We start from the raw sequence: 18,312 nt of genomic DNA, 5'->3' as shown, positions 1-18,312 counted from the left end.
TTTAATACAGAGTTTCATAATTAAAAAAAACATTGTTTCATTTTCGTTTCAGTTGAAGATTTATTTGTTTGTGACTAACAGATTGTTTAACAATTAAAACCTTTAAAATTTCGTTTCTAAGAAGTCGACAGTTCATTTTTCACAGAAAATAATTAAGTTTGTACTAATTCATAAGGCTTTACAATGACATGGAGGCAAAGATACAAGGTACAAGACCGACTGCCACAGCATTGAATTGCCACTGCCATAAAAAAAGCAGAGCTGCACAAAAAACTTCCAGCCCTTCCTCACTCCGCTGGTTAACAGCTGGATGTACAGCTGCACAATTTCAGGCCTAAAGACTCAAATTAAGTGCAGTACACATCCTGATGATATTGCCTCAGCTGTTTACATTTTGTATTGGATACCTTGCTGGCTGCTCAACTACTGAGCAAGTGTCTGCACCTCAACTTCCCACCCCTCACTAAGGCTTTCTCCTTTACTCTCACAAATATTGTGCCAAATACAACATGCTGCTATAATCTTTGGGACTTTTTTCTGCTGCTTCCAATCTATTCCACAAAAAGCGCCTACTCCCTTACAAACAACCAAATGCACACTCCACTACCATTCTGCAACTACTGAGGCAGCAGTTAAACAATTCCTTCCTTCTATCCAATTACACCTCTACCTCGATATAACACTGTCCTCAGGAGCCAAAATATGTTACCACTTTATAGGTGAAACCGCGTTATATCAAACTTGCTTTGATCTGCCAGAGTGCGCAGCCCCACCCCCCGGAGCACTGCTTTACCGTGTTATAGCCAAATTCATGTTATATCGGGTCGCGTTATATCGGGGTAGAGGCGTAGCTTCATTAACCAGGGAGGCAGAGGATAAGCTGAGTCTCTCAAGATAACCAGAGCAATGTCCACCCAATTAATGTCCATAGCATGCCCAGGGACAAGTCCATTGAAGTAAACAGAGCTGAGTTCCAAAAGATCCTGGCTTCATGGACCCTTCCAGACCACCCAGCATTTCTGTCCATAAGTTTGCCATGGTGGTGACAAGCCCTTGGAGCACCACGGAGAAATACCCTTTTCTGTTTGTGAATTCTGATGCCTGGTTGGGAGGGAGGGGACAAATAATAAGCATGTGACTCCCATCAACTGTCCCAATCAGCTTGGGAATTCCATGTGTGAAAAGCCATCAATAACCATTGCAACAGTATTTTTTCCCTGGCATCACACACCGGCATGACAGTGGTAGATCTTTCCATGCCGAATTGGTTTGCTACAGACTGGAAGCATTCAGTGGTGGTCACCTTACAGATGGCAATTGTGTCCCACTTACTCATGGGTATGGGCACAGCATGTTGCTAGGCTGCCGCTGTATTTAGCTCAGTACACACATCCAGAAAGGTTGCCTTCCCCATCCTGAAATTCTCTCACCACTGCTGGTCATCTCAGGTCTGCAGAACAGTCCTTCCCTACCAATCTGTGCTAGTTTCTAAAGCCCAGAAATCGTACTGCATGCTGTGAAACTGCTCAAGGAACCAGTCCTCTATCATCAGTTGCCTGTTGTCATCATCTGCTTCGTCCGTGTCCTGGTTCCACCACCACTGAACCCCCTCCTAGTCTCCTGCTACCTGTTTGATGATGCAGCAGGCAAAGTTCCATGCCAAATTCATGCTGCTTTGAATACTGAAATACAGCACAAGCAGCCTCTACGTATTCAAGCTAGCCAGCATAGCAGCACGGAGCATTGTTGGAGCCATGCTGGACAACAGCAATTCGAAAATGGTGCTAGCTCACCCATAAAGGAAGTATAAGGGGAGACAGATGAATCATGGGTTGGTTTGTTTGTTGTTTTTTAACAATTTGAACTAACCTGGCTTCTGATATGCATCCCACAATGCACAGTGAGAAAAACCCCAGAATTTCACACTGTTGAGCAGCAAAGCAAAGGAACATGGCATATCCTCTGGGAATGTTACACCCTCCATTCGCAGCAAACTGTCAATGTATGTACACAACGATGCACTCTGACATAGGACACACCGTCCCATGTGTATGCAATTACTGTGACTTGCATATGGCCAAAAGCTCTGGATTAAACACCTCATGTAGACAAGCCCTTAGTTACAAAGTACTGTGATTAATATACTTATAAATTTTGTGTATATAATTCTTAATTCAATCCACCCAACAATTCAGTTTCTTTTCATACAATTGTGATCAATCATTTTGAAATTGGACTTAAATTTTATAACTTAACATTTACAGCTCTCACCTTATTTCTGGAGAAGATTAGCATTATGTGGTACCAAACCCAGCACATTCTTAAACATTACTTTTCTCTTTTCAACTTGGTATCTTAAAAGCCAGGGTAGGCATTAATTTAAAGAGCAGCTGCTAGTAGAGGTGTAAGTCTAAATAGCAGTGTAAATCAACAAAGCATGTCCTTTTAAACAAGTAAGATTTTTAAAAATATCCCCATAAATCTTTTTTAAAAGATTTCTAACCTAAACCCAGATTTAGTTTATTCATTTCATATACGATTTTAAGCAACTACCACTTTAACATAGCCACGTGAAAGCAGCATTCAATGATTAAATTACTACCACAGTAAAAACATGCAGAAATCAAATGCATAGAAGTTTAGCTCCACCAGGCCCAACACAAGAAAGTTTAACACACTGTGGCATTCCTCATAACTATGACTGGCAAAAATTATTTTTGATGTTCTGGAATAATACGAGAAGACTAGTGTCCCATGCACACACATATGCAGAGTTCGTCTATTAATCTTCACATATTATTGGGAGAATACATGATATAGTTTATTCTTCACAGAGTAGACAAACAAGATGTGGATAACTTTGCCATTTGCAATACTGTTTATTTTAAACTATTTTATTTTGATAACTACAGAAATATGAGGGGCTAAATTCAGCCCTAGCTAAATGGGTACAACTCACTACTGACACCAATGGATGTCAAAGATGTCTGATTATGCTAGGACTGATTTTGGCCAACGGGTATTCAGTCCCTTTACTATTGGCAAAATTTACCCTTGTTAATAGCTTAACTGGGATTTAAATATTAGTGGGTACTTTCTGCAGGTCCACTATACTTGGATGAATTTCACTCTATTTAGACCTTAACTACCATTGCTGTTAAAGGAAGTTAATTGCATGCATCCCAGAGGAAAATAGAACACTAAATGCCTATAGCAAAATTCAACTTTGTAATAAATGACAATACATACAATACAAAGACAAACAACAATCAGTGTGACAGACAAGATCAAGCAATATTTTTAACTTGAATGTTCCTTTAAGCAAATGTGCTCTCTGCTTTGGGTCCCCTGAAGTCCTACAGATGATGCCCTCTAAGCACAGTTGTACAGCAATGGATGTATGGCTATCAGGTTAAGGGGCTGGTATTAGGGAACAGGTCATTGTTTGAGTTTTAATTTTTTTTTAAATGTACATACAGGAAACAGAGTTTGGGGATTTTGCAGAAAGAAGTCTCAAACTAGCAAAGTACATAAATATTTTTAAACTGCAGCAGGCCATAACATAGAATTGTAGTATTGACTGTGCATTTTCATCATTCCTTCTGGGATCCTATGCTTTCATTTTACAGATGGCTTAGTAGACACCCGCAAAATCATACAAGCTCTCATTCTTGCAAGAGCCCTGTAATTTGTTGCTACTTTAAAAAGGGACTCTGCACAGTTTCATAAGTAACCTCAACTCCCATTGCTATATGAAAGGATATTTTTAAAATCTTAACTTAGGGTGGATGATCTGTTCCAGAGCTAGTGTGATCTGAACAGATTTAACTTTAAAAAAAAAAAACACTCTCATTCAGCTTCAGAATCCTGAAATTAGACTAATCCTGTATGACTAACAAATACACCAGTCAGCTTTATATGTTGGTTATCAATCCTTGACACACTGTTTTATAGAAGGCTATCGATGTGGGTGTTCCAGAAACCAGACTTGCACGTAATCCTTTAATCTTCCATCAAGAACACACTCCGAATGGTCCAACAGAGCTAGAAAGGGAACACACCAACCAACAATCTAACTAGTTCCGATAGGTTGACTTTTTTCCATCTTTGGTATATACTGCCACCCAAAAGAGACAGAGTATTAAATATCTAGATAGTTCTCTGTCAACTGTCTCAATTGTACATATGAAACAAGACTTGTTCAAAGGTGATATATAGGTCTGGTACCGCTAATATGTACCAAAGTGAAAGACTCATCACTTTGCCCTCACTCTCAGAGCTGGTCGAGAATTTTTCAATGAAATGTTTTGTTTTCTGCCTGAGTCAAAACAATGAACTGAATCTGTATTTCCCCCATCCCAGGTGAGTGCCCTAACCAGTGGGCTATAGAGTCAGTATCTGTCTCATTCTGGTCCAAATAATATTTTATTATTTAAATGAAGTTGAAGATTGCCAACAGGAGAGATTGAGAAAGATCCATCCCCGAAAAACCAAGTGGTTAGGGCATTCACATGGGATGTGGGAGATGTATGTTCAAGTTCTTGCTTTGAATCAGACACTTCCACTTCCCAGGTCAGTGCCCCAAACACTGGGTTATTAGCTATTCTGGGATATCCCTCTCTGGATTTTTGTGAAAAATTCTGAAACATCTCTGGTTCATCCTGTTGCAGAATGGGAAAAATGTTCAAAATCTCAAAAATGTTTGCAGGACGTGAGAACCATTTCCCCACTGAGCTATAGTCCCAATGTTTGGCAACTGCATTAAAGCTATATTAGTTTCCAGGCCAAAAACAAAACCCATGCAAGACTGGAAACCTTTATTCTGGAAAGTGGTGAATTGTAAGGGTCTATCTCTCTAGCTCAAAGAACAGTAAACGTGGTTTGCTTTTGTACCTAGCTGCACACCTTTCAAAATCAAGAGCCTATAAACCTATATAGATGTGCCTTCATAGTGGTGGATGCTATCTTTTGTGTAACCTTCAGTATAGCTTGGAGGAGTTTTCTTATTTACAGCAATCTGAATAACTTTACATGAGAGCTTTCAAAGTTGTTTTATCATACCCAGACACTAACAAATTCTCGGATTTTGTTTTCTCCGAGCAAAGATTTCATGATGACCAGAAGAATCTAATTTTAGTCAAGCCTATGCTAAATAATTCCAACTTGGATCACAGGTGCTAAAAAGTCTCTTTGTATCTGCTCTCAGAACATCATAGTGACAGTTACAGAGAACCTCTATGCTCTCTCTAGTTGGATTTTACCAGAAACTGGTAACCTGGCCTGTATTCTCCACAAATTCCTGCTGACAAGATGTTCTGCTAGTTCTCAAGTGATTCCATTGGAAGGAGTTTTATTCCACTCTCACCCCACAACTCCCAGGCATTTCAGTTAATCATTCAATATAATGCCAAAATGCTTGTGGCTTTTCAGATTCCTTTGCTGCTTGTCTGCTGTGGGGCACGACGAAGTTGGTAGAACATGCTCATTCACCAACATCCCTCAATTCCTCTTCTCCTTTGATATCATCAACTTCTGCTGCATTAAGTCCAATTTAGTCTGCAAGCTCCTCAGGACAGGAAAGGAGAGGTTACTTTGTACAGTAATTTGAGTTCTTTGAGATGTGTGAACCTATGAGCACTCCAAGTGAGAATATGCATGCCCTTGATTGGATATTTTTGTCAGCGGTGTCCACAGATCTGCATCTGCACCCTAGACAAACTCATCCCCCAAATGAGAATATATAGGGAGGATCGACCACCATTCCAGTTTCTTCTCAACCACAAAAGTCCCAAGAGAGAGGCTCCCAGGCACAGAGGAAGGGGGGTAGACCGCAGAGCACCCAGAGGAACACACATCTAAAAAAACTCAAGTTACTGTACAAGATGAGTAACCTCTCCTCCTTCTTTGAGTAGCGTCCTCATGGGTGCTACAAGTCAGGAGACTCCTTTCAGCATGGAGCAGGGTGCCAAAGAAGTGGATTTAGTACGGATCATAGGACAATGTCACCAAAAGCCATGTCAGCCACAAGAGAGTAATTCCAGTAAAACGCACATGGTGAAGACCTGGTGACCACCCTGCAAATATCTGAGATGAAGGTGAAGGGGAAGCCCAGAAGAGCATAGTCCTGTCGAGGTAAAAGGCAAGAGTTTTTTTAATGCTCAGTGTATGGAGGCTCACTTCTTCCCTTGAAGAATAAGGCTTGGAGTAAAATACCAGGAGATGAATCTCTTAACCAGGAATTCAGAAGAGACTTTAAGAAGGACGCAAGGGTGTGGATGCAGAGACACCTTATCATGGTAGACCACTGTATATAGTGGGTCCACCATCAACAGTCCAAGCTCCCCTATCATCCTGGCTGAAGGAACAAGGCAGTAAAGGAACAAATGTAGGAGGGTACAACTCTCCATAGGTTCAAATGCGGGTATCCCTCAGGGCACTGAGAACTAACATGAGGTTCCATGGTAGAGTTGGTTTCTTGGGTAGGGGGAAAGAGATTGAATAAGGCCTTTAATAAATCTTGCAGTGATGGGATGAGCAAAGACTGAGAATCCTTCTATGGGAAGGTGAAAAGCTGTGATGGCAGCGAGGTTCAGGGAGTTCAGGGATAAGCATGGGGTCTTTAAATTCAGCAGGTAATCAAGGATGTGAGCCAAAGAGGATTTGAGAGGAAGTAAAGCTTCATGACGGGTTTCAGAGTAGCAGCCGTGTTAGTCTGTATCCGCAAAAAGGAGTACTTGTGGCACCTTAGAGACTAACAAATGTATTTCAGCATAAGCTTTCGTGGGCTACTGCTCACTTCTTCGGATGCATAGAATGGAACACACAGACAGAAGATATTTATACATACAGAGAACATGAAAAGGGGGAAGTACGCATACCAACTGTAAGAGTCCAATCAATTGAGATGAGCTATCATCAGCAGGAGAAAAAAAACCTTTTAAGTGATAATCGAGATGACCCATAGAAGGTGTGAGGAGAACTTAACATAAGGAAATAGATTCAATTAGTGTAATGACCCAACCAGACTGTCACCTGAGAGTCTTTGAGAGAATGCAGAGACCTCTCAACAGCATCACTAAACAACTTTGGGCCTTCAAAAGGAAGCTCTTCAACCAGATCTTGTACCTCCTGTGGGAGGCCAAAAGACTGCAGCCAGGAAGCTCAGAGCATGACTACTGCCGTAGCTGTGTCAATGGTATCAAGTGAGACGTGGAGAGATGCCTTGGAAACTGTCTGACCCTCTATCATGAGGGCCTGAAATTGTTGTCTCCACTCCTGAGAAAGGTGTTCAATAGAGAAGAAAATTTTGAATAGACTGTGAAGTCATACTTTGACATCAGGGCTTGATAACTGGCTACTCTGAGCTGTAGGAAACCCAAGAAATAGCCATACGGCTCAGAAAGTCCAATTGTTTTAGGTCCTTTTCAGAGGGTGTTGAACAGAACCAATGTTGCCAATTCTGTTCACTGGCACCACCTGCGAGTTGGGAATCAGACAGGAGGTACCCTAAACCTTTGGGAGGGATGCACTACTTTTTGTTGGCTTATTTACACATGGGTGAGAAGTGGTTGGAATTGGCCACACTGTGCGTGTGCAGTAAGCAAAGCTTCACTGATGGGCAAGGCAAACTTGCCCTGAGGAGATGAAGGAAGGATATCCAACATGGAATGTTGGGATTCCTGAATCTCATCTAATGAGACTTGTAAGTTGTGTGCCATCTTTTCTATGAGTTCTTGAAAGGCTCTGAAGTCATTGGGGTAAGATGGTAGGGGAGGCATGATATCCTCCTCATCGCTAGATGAGGCTTTGTGGGAAGGTGGTGTTTCTTCCTCTTCCACTGGTGTCCTGTCTGGAGGGACCCGAGGGCATCGGTTTATGTTCTTAATATGACCTCTTTCGTGATGGCATGGTGTAGAAAGGGTCACCATAATTAACCCACAGATTCCAATAAGCCCAAACTCTCAGAAGACTAGAACAAAAAGGCTGATTCAGAAAAGTCTCCTTTATTATGAAAAATATTTTTTAAAAGGATACCTCCAGGTATTAATTCTCCAGCATTTTCCTAGGAAAAGTTACGGATTTCTTATTCAACATCTGGTAGATGAAAAATAAATGCTTTTGGTATTTAAGGTGTAATTTCTCCATTTTACAAATGGGGAAACTGAGGAACAGAAATTAGATTTGCCGAAGGTCACCCAGCAGGCCTGTGGCAGAACTGGGACTAGAACCCAAGTCTCCTAAATCCGAGTCCAGTGTTGCAGGTCTCACTTGCCATCTGTTAGTCATTTTCAGTTAGCATTACAGTAGAACCTTTGTAAGTTATTCTAGTCACTACTGCAGTCACTGCAGATTGTTTACTTGCAAATTCGGAAATTTCAATAAACAAACATGGAAGGATAATATATCATGTGCATTACAGTTGTCAAAATAAATGAACAATCTTTTAATATACTTTACAGTACTCCAGACAATATATTATATAATAGTTTGTCAAAGTAACAAAACCCACCTAGAGTACATGGCTATGAAATCTTCACTGAGGAGATACCAACATTTTTTGGTGTATGAATCAAAGTATTCTGATCACTAACTGCAATTTAGCAAGATTCTTCTGTTTTTGATTTTAGCATTGGCTTGTGATGACACATGGCTAAGACCATGAATCTGTCACTGAGGTCACGGATTCTGTGATTTTACGAGCCCTCTGTGACTTCTTTAAAATTCCAATAATTCAGCCATGGCCGGCGAGGTTCAGGTTCTGGCTTCACCCCCGCCAGCGGGATTTGGGCTCCTCAATGAATCCATGCTTTATTGTTTATTGCCAACGTCCTGTGCATGACTTTTGATAAAAATACCCATGACAAAATCATAGCCTTACACATGGCTAATGCTTGCCTCATTAGGTCTTATGTTTGGACAACAAGCAACAATTCATTTTACATCCAAACTCATTTTATGTCCATCAGTGCTTACTATCCAAGAAAATGATGAAAAAGTCAAAACAAACAGCAGGGATAAATAACTTATTTTTACCATGTAAAGCATCTCCCCAGTATGTAACTTGATTATAAAAAAATGTTAATTATTATACCTTTGGGTGTATACATTCCTTGTTGCATAGAACCTCCAGGTTCAAAAACGGGAGCTTTAAAATCAGCAACTGCTGACAACATTGATTCAAAGCTTAAACTTCCTGGAACAATGCCACTTTTGGGATTGGGGTTTTCTGGAATGTGATCTTTATGTTAAGAAAAACTATTGTTATCAAGGACTATTTAACAGCAGAAACGTAGCATATCACTATTTACTTTTGTCTAATGTTTTAAGAGCTTCATTTAAGATGCTAAACTTTTGCAATGCTTTAATTTCACCACAAGAGGTCTGTGTACTACAGCAGTTCCATTGTAATCAAATTTGTATTGTACCATATCAACACTTTTTGGGTATAATTTTAATTCTGTACACTACTTGCTAGGGTGACCAGATGTCCCGATTTTATAGGGACAGTGCCGATTTTTGGGTCTTTTTCTTATATAGACTATTCCTCCCCTCCCCCGCCCCCGTCCTGATTTTTCACACTTGCTGTCTGGTCACCCTACTACTTGTATTACTGCTCAAGCTGCTATGGGCTTATTCAGGGATTATATACTAATGCACATCACTACAAATATTCTTGAACATGTTGTTAAACTTGTGCAGCTACCAATAAGGTGTGGTGGGTAGGATTGTTTAAGCTTTCCAAAAATCTCTTCTCTCAATTAGCAATCTTTCTGTATAGAAACACTCTCATCCTCAGAAAGTAAGTCTTGAGAGTGAAAATGTCAAGCAAGCTCACTGATTGGCGATTATACATACATATGCACTCACGTGCACTTTTTGTTATTAAAAAAAACATACATGCTTGTATCCATGTGATAAATAATGATCACTTGATTTCTAGTACTACTAGTAACATACATTATTTTGAGTTAGGGTTAAGCACAAACAAAGTAAGCAGATGACTGGGACCTACAGACCCTGAATGGGCTGGCTATATCTGATTTTCTGGAAGTGGTAACCTGCAGGGGAACAACTCATTTTCTGATCTCCCCTTCTGGCAGTCCCAAAAATCAGAAAGTCAGCCCTGCTTTAGCTATTTTAACTTTTGGCAAGCAATAGGATTTATAAAAATTTAAATAAGCCATTAGTGTTCAGTAAACAGGCAGCTCGGCTGACCCACAAACCAAGAGGCTCTTGCAGGAATGGAGGAAAAAGGGGGGTGGGTAAGAGAAACTTGGCATTGACTCTTAAAGAAAGGTTGGTGAAGTGCAAATACACAAACGAGGATATTCATGAATTAGTCTGGTTTTAAGTATTAATAGAAATACCCCTTCATGCTGAGGAGGGACATAAAAGTTGCTGATTTATGTTTTATGATTTATGTGCAGGGAAAGATGGGGGGGGCGGAGTGCTTGATGATAGAGGGAAAATTCAGGAAGGGGGAAAACTAGTGGGTTTAACTAAAAATATTAAAAACAATATTGTGTGTACAGCAATGGGGGATGGATGGGAAGATATAGGTGGAAACAAACTAGGGAAAGAAAAAATAAAATAAAATGGAAAAAACAGATTGTGAAACTAGCATGATGTGCACATATCATACCTAAGCACTCATATTATTACCTTACTATTGTAAACTTCAACCTACTTTTCACCATTTCTGCCTTTAAATGATTGCTGTCACTTACTGAACTACGTTTACAACTGGACTGCAAGTTCTTTAAGGAAAGGATCACATCTATTTTACTTGGCTGCAAAGCACCTAGAACACTGTAAAAACATCTAAAATGTATTGCAAAGCCTCACGTGTATCATTTTCATATGAACAATTAAGAAAGACTAAAGTACTGAAGAAAATTTCATTGTGATCAACAGTACATCATAATCCAATTACATCTGCCCACAACTCCTAAAGTTTGAGGTTGTTACGAGCGAGCAATATTGATGGCATCGTGCACAAGCTTGATAATTCTGCACAACATAAATTTCTTGTACAGTACTAGTTACACAGAGAAATCAAAATAAATAAGTTAACAAGATTCCAAGGATATGAGATCCAGTAGTGAACTATGAGTCCTGTCGTTCATACAGAGCTGGGCTACCATCTCTGCTCTGAGGATCTCGTCATCTGTCATTCCTAGGACAATAAAAATAAAATTAAATACCCTGTACAAGTTGTAAGAGTAAAGAAAAAGAGGATACAGAGGCACACACATGTATTCAGATCTCAGTAAGTTAAACACTAATTACAAATGTGAGACTCAACGGTTTGATATCCAAGTTAACACGGTTATATTGTTACAATTACAATTCAGATTTCTGGTTGATTCCCGAAGATGTCCACAAGAATTTACTAAACTATTCCTATTTTCTTATAAGAGTGCTCTGTGCATTTGGAAGTTGTGTAAAGTAACAGCTCACTGATATTTCTCAATACATATGCTGTTTTGAAAACAAACTATTGCACAGGAGACAACACTAAAGCATGTTTTCCAAAGACTGTGTTGTAAAGCACAGTAATAAACGAAGCTTAATAAAATACAATAGAATGCAAGTTTTAGCCAGGATTTTAAGTAATCTCTTAGGCCCAATACTGCAAACATTTATGCACACGCTTAACTTCAGGCACATGAGTAATAATCTTATGCGTAAGTATTTGCAGTACTAGAATTTAATTCATTTTTCTATGGCAATATCAAAGTAATTTTATTCTGCATTAAATACGGTGTATTTTTGGGGGGGAAAGGGAGTGTGAGGGGAATATATCAAAACAAAATCACCTGGAAGGTTTCACAGATTCTATGTCCTTAGCTGAATGTTTGGAACTTATGCCACTGAAGCAATATCAAATTAGCATACTGCAGATTTATTTTACCAACTAGCACATGTTCCTACGTCAGTAACATTAGAAATGCTAGAAAGGGTGATTACAAAGCTCAGTTCAGCTAGCTCTCAGTTCAGCATAATTCTGAATAAAGATCAGTGTCAATAACACTAAGATATATCTACAGGACTTTACCGGGGGTAAATCCCCCTCACTCACTCTGCAGGTATGGAAGGCCCAACGGACAGGATAACTGCAGTAGTTGCACGGCTCATGTTTGGGCCAAGATGTAGGAAGCGCATGCAGAGAGACTGTATGCCAGAGCATGTGCTCTGAAAGGGCAATTTGTGCAAAGCTGCAGAAGCAATTTACGGAATGGGGTAAGGCTAGTGGATCCAAAGCAAGAAGAGAAGCACCACTGCGGCCACAGGGGTAGGCAACCTGCGGCACGCGAGCTGATTTTCAGAGGCACTCACACTGCCCAGGTCCTGTGGGGGACTCTGCATTTTAATTTAATTTTAAATTAAGCTTCTTAAACATTTTTAAAATCTTATTTAATTTACATACAACCACAGTTCAGTTATATATTATAGACTTGTAGAAAGACACCTTCTAAAAATATTAAAATGTATTACTGGCACGCAAAACCTTAAATCAGAGTGAATAAATGAAGACTCGGCACACCACTTCGGAAAGGTTGCCGACCTCTGCTCTAAAGTTTTACCAGCTGCCAAGTTTTGCATGGCCAGGGGAGAAGGCTTGGTACAAGACCAGGATTTTAACCCAGGTTACTGGTAAGATACTTTCCTTTTCCATTAATTTGTAATAGAAATGATGTAGAATGTTCACAAAGCTGAAAATATTGCCATTTGCTTCTTCGCACATAATTTTTGAGGTGCCCAAGTGGGAAATGAGTCTTTCCTTTAATTCAAGCACTGATTGGATAATGTCCTATTCAATTTACTTGATACAAACAGCAGAAACCAAATCACGTATATAAAAATAATAAAATACAATAAAATTTCAGTTAATAAGGAATGTCAAAGTTCAGACAGGGAAATAAGAAGCTCAATCATAAGAGATTACTACAAGTAAGAGCTTTAGGATTTGCTCATTCAAACACTAGTATTGACATTTACGCTTCAATATACATCTCATGATCATATGTATAAAAAAAATTCAACTGTTTATTTCTCTCAAGGACAGGAATGGACTGGATTGCAATAAAGGAAAAGACACCCTGACCCTGTCTTTTGGCTGTTTCTAGTTTTTAGGATGGTTAAAATGAAGCAACTGATGAAACTGAAACCAAATTATAAACAAAGAATGACCATTTGATTTTATTTAATAATTTTACTTATTCTGCTACAGGACAGTTATTAAATGCCAAAAAATTTAAAACCAAATAAACATAAAATTCCACGTTACAGTAATATTTGTGACTAGACAGTTGTGATTCTTACCTAAATGTAAGCGAAGACTTAACAGAATGACAAGAAATGTTAAGGCTCCTTCCAACATAGATCGCTCATGTTCTGAATCAAGAACTGTATTCTGATGCTGTGATGCCATTGTTAACAGATCTACCACCTTGAATCTACAGGACACAGAGTAAGGTTAGAGACCTCATTCTTTCGTATCAAGAGCCTGATGCTGAGAGGTGTGAAGTACCCGGGATTCCTACTGAAGCACCATTCAGGCCCAGACCCAAAAGGAGTACAAAATAAGTTGTATATAATCTAATTAGAAGCAAACCTTGAAGTGAAAGGCTTTTTATTTTCAGAAAGTATATCCTTATCTTCATTGTACTGTACTGATCCTATTCATACTTCATATTCAAATACGTGACATTTATATCAACTGAATACTTGAAAGTTGGTTAATTGGTATAGACATTTATGTCCTGCTTTTCTTCAGCCACGTCTATGCTACAGCAGCATAGCTACCATGTGGCAGCTGTGATCCTATAGCCTAAACATTGCCTATGTCAGCGGAAGGAGTTTTTCTGTCAATGTAGGAAATCCACTTCTCTGAGAGACGGTAGCCAGGTTGACAAAATAATTCTTCCATCAACCTAGCTGCGTCTAGAGAGGGGTTAGGTTGACTTAACTACTTTGCACAGGGTGTGACATCTTTCACAGCCCTAAGAGACAAAGCTAAGTTGATCTAAGTTTTAGGTGTAGACCAAGAAGATGTCTTGTGATCCTCACTGCTATTCATTCTCGCCTTCAGTGTGGAAGTTCCAAATACTTACACACCAGAGTGTGCAACACTTCTAAAATTGGAAAGCTCAGAGATTCAACTCTGGGGTTTCATAAACATATTGCATACATTGGAGTGTAAATCCAAAACCAGCCCTAAGTGAAAGGGAGGATGAATGAAACTGCCACAGTGGAACCCATCAGAGAAATTGTATTAGTGGAAGTGTATTCCTCTATCTGGCAAGGAAAAAAAAAGAAAGTGCTGTGGTGTAAGAGGGATTCGGCAGGTCAAACACCTTTTCCTCCACAGTATATTTTAAATAGTCAGTAAGTGGCAGAATGCTATATAGTGGTATTCATTTTATCCTTATGCTTTGACCTTACCTTTCAAAAACTGATGAAATAAAATAATCTGGATCAAGTCTAGAAGCACAGACCTGTAAAAACAAACATGTACATGGTACATCACTTTACTCATCAGTCATTAGCGTACTTATAAACACAGTACTTGGGTTCACAGAAACTATACTTTACCTGTAATAGGTAAATGTCAGGATCAATCATGGAGTTACAAAAATGAGACTGCACATAAGTCATTGCTTGTCCTTTAATTTGTAGACCATTCCTTACCCACATGTTACTATGGATTTCAGAAAGGCTTGCCTATTTTTAAAAGAAAAAAAAAATTAGCTGAAATAAACATTTTGCAAACAGTTCAAGGAAAAATCAGCTATTCAGTTGTCTGTAGCCACACCATCAGCTGTGATCCCCCCGAATCCGCGGGACTGGGGACCTCCTGCTGGTAAGCTGCCGAAGGCAGCCTGCCTGCCATGCTTGGAGCGGCAAAAAAGCTAGAGGCACCCCTGCGTAGGGTCATCGTATGATGTTAACACTATTTGAAAAAGTTGTTCTCTGTGATTCTAAGAAATACTTTTCTAAGTTTATTCTGACAAAATCACTGTAAAACTGTGCTTACCAGTGATAAACATTTCATATATTGCAAGAAGTTGTCACCTACGTTAATTTTTGTATTCCACAATTAATATGTTTTTCCCCTGCTGTTTAAGTATTTTAAAAAATGTCTAAACTATTTGGACTGGAAGAGGGAAAAAGAGATAGCCATCCTCTTTCGTATTCTGTACATTCAAACCAAAAAAGCAGCCTGGCACCATACCTGAATCTGAAGTGGGTGAATCATTAGTTTCATCAACATCTCCTGATCAGGTAAAATAGAAGCCAGATCTAGCTCTTGGCATTTGACAGCCTACAAACAAAATGGATTAAAAATTTTAATGAGAAAGTAAGGAAATGATTTTTTCATACTATAAACCAGGGGTCCCTGCCATGGCGCCCGCCGGGGCATCCATGTGCGCCTGCCTACTGGCCGCCAGACAAGCAGCTGCCGAAATGCCGCTGAGAAGTGGCAACGTCAAGAAGTGCTACCACCGAAATCCCGCTGAATTTTCAGTGGCGACGCCTCTTGATTACGCTTCTTCATGGCGGCATTTCGGCGGCGACGCCTCTTGACGTTGCCACTTCACGGCAGCATTTCGGCGGCTGCTTGTCCGGCATCCTCGGCAGCTAGTCGTCCGGCGCCCGCCCCACGGAAAAGGTTGGGGCCCACTGCTATAAACATACAACACCTTATTTTCTTATAGAATATGGTGACAAATGCACGCTTACCTTACTCAAAAACATAGCATAGTAACGATGTAGTGGCAAATGGAAAGTAACCTGGTTAGGAGCTGGCTGCAATGAAAACACAATGCATTTTACCATCAAAATACAAAAAAGTATAAGAATCACACAGACTATCATTTCACCTGGCACATCCACTGCTGATGGCTCTTTCCACTAGATATTGCTAACGTTACTATCTCTCCCCCTGCCAATGCTTCATCTCCCTTTTCCCAAACCGTTCCAGTTGATCTCTCCTGCCTAGCCCCTGGAATATTAATCTGACCTCATTGTCTGAATACATGTTCACATTAATTAAATTGGGCACTCCAGCATTCTTAATTCACCGATATATCACGTCATACCCATGAATTACAAAGGTTTTAACAAGAATTGCATTGTTTTTAACATGGTAATCCATGTTACAGTATTTAAAAAGATAATATTTTTATTATGTAAAGGAGAAAAAATTAAAACTTTTAAAGTATTTAAATTTAACAAGACATTTTCAACAACATTTTGTTTAATCATATAAAGGATGCAAACCTCATCTACAAAGTTGATAGCATCAAACCAGTCCTGAAGTGCTTCAAGGCAGTATCTAACAACATTTCTTGTGTACTCTTGTGTCTCCTGCAATAAGAAAAATTATTTGACATTGCACCACCGTACATTGTACCACACTATTCAAAAATAGTTTTGAGTAACAGTTTCATTAATACAATGGGGAAAATAGTTTGTTAACTATTAGTCTGATAGTTTAAGGATTTTTTCCTGTTCTTTTGTGTTCACAGTTTTAAAACAGGGCACAAATATGGAATTTGCACAGTGTTTCTCTTTTTATTTAAAAAAAAGTTCTCTTTTCCAACACTGAAAATTAACTTGTTTTAACAATTTACTGGTGGTTGACACTGTCCTTTTCTACACTGAGGCTTTTCCCAAATTCATCAATGGTAGGAGTGCTAGCATACAAGAGCCTAGAATGTTTTTGCTATTGTGTTGTCCAGACCTGTTCTGAGCTGCCATGCTGGTGGTGCCCTCTATCACATTCAACCAAGTTTTATTTAAAAACCTTTCATTTTATTGTTTCAACCAATTTACCTAGTACTGAATTAAGTTTTCCAGGTCTATAATTACTAGGACCATCCCCAACACCATTTTTTAAGAGACAGGTAAACATTTGCTACTCTCCAGTCCTTGGGTATAATAATAGCTGATTTAAATGTTTGTTCAGCCACTTGACTGAGTTCCTTTGACATTCTTACAAATAAGACTATTTGGTCTTGGTGACTTAATGTTGTTTAATTTAATTTGTTTGTTTTAGCACAGAAACAGGAACCTGTGCATACAAAGGAACCTTTCATGCACAGATTCTACAAAAATTATGCATCCAATATCCTATTCAAACACTTCTACTGCAATGTCTTTATAGTTTAGTAAACTCAATCGCAATAAAATCCAGTGCTCACCACTAGATTAACAAACATGAGTGTAATGATAATTAAAGTATAGGAGTAATTTTGTTTCAGATTAACCATAAACTAATATCAATATACATAATGTTCTCACATTGAAATACAATTTAAATTCAGTTGCATCCCTCTAAATTAAGGCAAGATAGGCTATATACCTCAAGCAGTGGGCTCAGAACCATGCAGGGAGGGAAAAAAAGACTACTAGTTTTTGAAGTGCCAACTAGTTAACTGTAGTACAGTATTCTAAGGGCAATTTAGCCTCAAAAGAAAGATTTAATAAAAATGATTTTTCTCATCATCATGCAAGAGATTTAATCGCATATAGTTAATAATCCAGATCTCTGATTTGATAATTATGCACAAATATGTAGTTTTATTACTATCCCAAAATGTCTATTTTCAGGCACAAACAAGAAACAACCAATATCATAATCACATCACAGCAGACTTAATTTTCTCGTTTCCCAACATTACAGTATAATCACCAGAGTTGTTCAGACACATGTATCAATCTATATCCCATTACATTTTAACCTCATTCCTATTACAGTCAGTGTAGTTTCAGTCTAGTCTCAGTTCTGGAGAATATAACTAAGGGTATGTCTACACAACAAAATTAGGTCAATTTAATAGAAGTTGATTTTTTAGAAATTTATTTGATTCAGTCAATTGTGTGTGTCCCCACTAAGCGCATTAAGTCGGCGGTGTGCGTCCACAGTACCAAGGCTAGTGTCGACTTTCGGAGCATTGCACTGTGGTAGCTATCCCACAGTCTCCGCTGCCAATTGGAATTCTGGGGTGAGCTCCCAATGCCTGATGGGGCAAAAACATTGTCGCAGGTTGTTCTGGGTACATGACGTCAGGCCCCCCTCCCCTCCATGAAAGCAATGGCAAAAAATCGTTTCTTGCCTTTTTCCTGGGTTACCCATTCAGACGACATACCACGGCAAGCATGGAACCTGCTCAGCTCACTATCACCGTATGTCTCCTGGGTGCTGCTAGCAGAAGCGGTACTGCAGTGCTACACAGCAGCATCCCCTTCCCTTGCGGACGGCAGACAGTGCAATACCACTGCTAACCGTCATCATCGTCCCGT

At 39.3% G+C, this 18,312-nt stretch overlaps 1 protein-coding gene across 1 annotated transcript in view; it reads right to left on the bottom strand.

Annotated features, from left to right (window-relative positions):
- The window catches only part of UBR3 (ubiquitin protein ligase E3 component n-recognin 3), a 206,026-nt gene that overhangs the window by 122,496 nt on the left and 65,218 nt on the right, over positions 1–18,312 (bottom strand). The window contains exons 11-18 of the mRNA XM_045031947.1: positions 16,288–16,374; positions 15,748–15,813; positions 15,239–15,328; positions 14,599–14,727; positions 14,449–14,501; positions 13,327–13,460; positions 11,091–11,176; positions 9,092–9,233 (exon numbers count right to left, since the gene is read on the bottom strand). Of these exons, the coding sequence (XP_044887882.1) occupies positions 9,092–9,233; positions 11,091–11,176; positions 13,327–13,460; positions 14,449–14,501; positions 14,599–14,727; positions 15,239–15,328; positions 15,748–15,813; positions 16,288–16,374 (787 nt within the window). The remainder of the gene's footprint in view (positions 1–9,091; positions 9,234–11,090; positions 11,177–13,326; positions 13,461–14,448; positions 14,502–14,598; positions 14,728–15,238; positions 15,329–15,747; positions 15,814–16,287; positions 16,375–18,312) is intronic.

The sequence above is a fragment of the Mauremys mutica genome, chromosome 10, assembly GCF_020497125.1.
Source record: "Mauremys mutica isolate MM-2020 ecotype Southern chromosome 10, ASM2049712v1, whole genome shotgun sequence".
NCBI classification, from domain to species: domain Eukaryota; kingdom Metazoa; phylum Chordata; order Testudines; family Geoemydidae; genus Mauremys; species Mauremys mutica.
The sequence above is the reverse complement of the archived record's forward strand: the minus strand, read 5'-3'. Positions and strand labels throughout refer to the sequence as shown.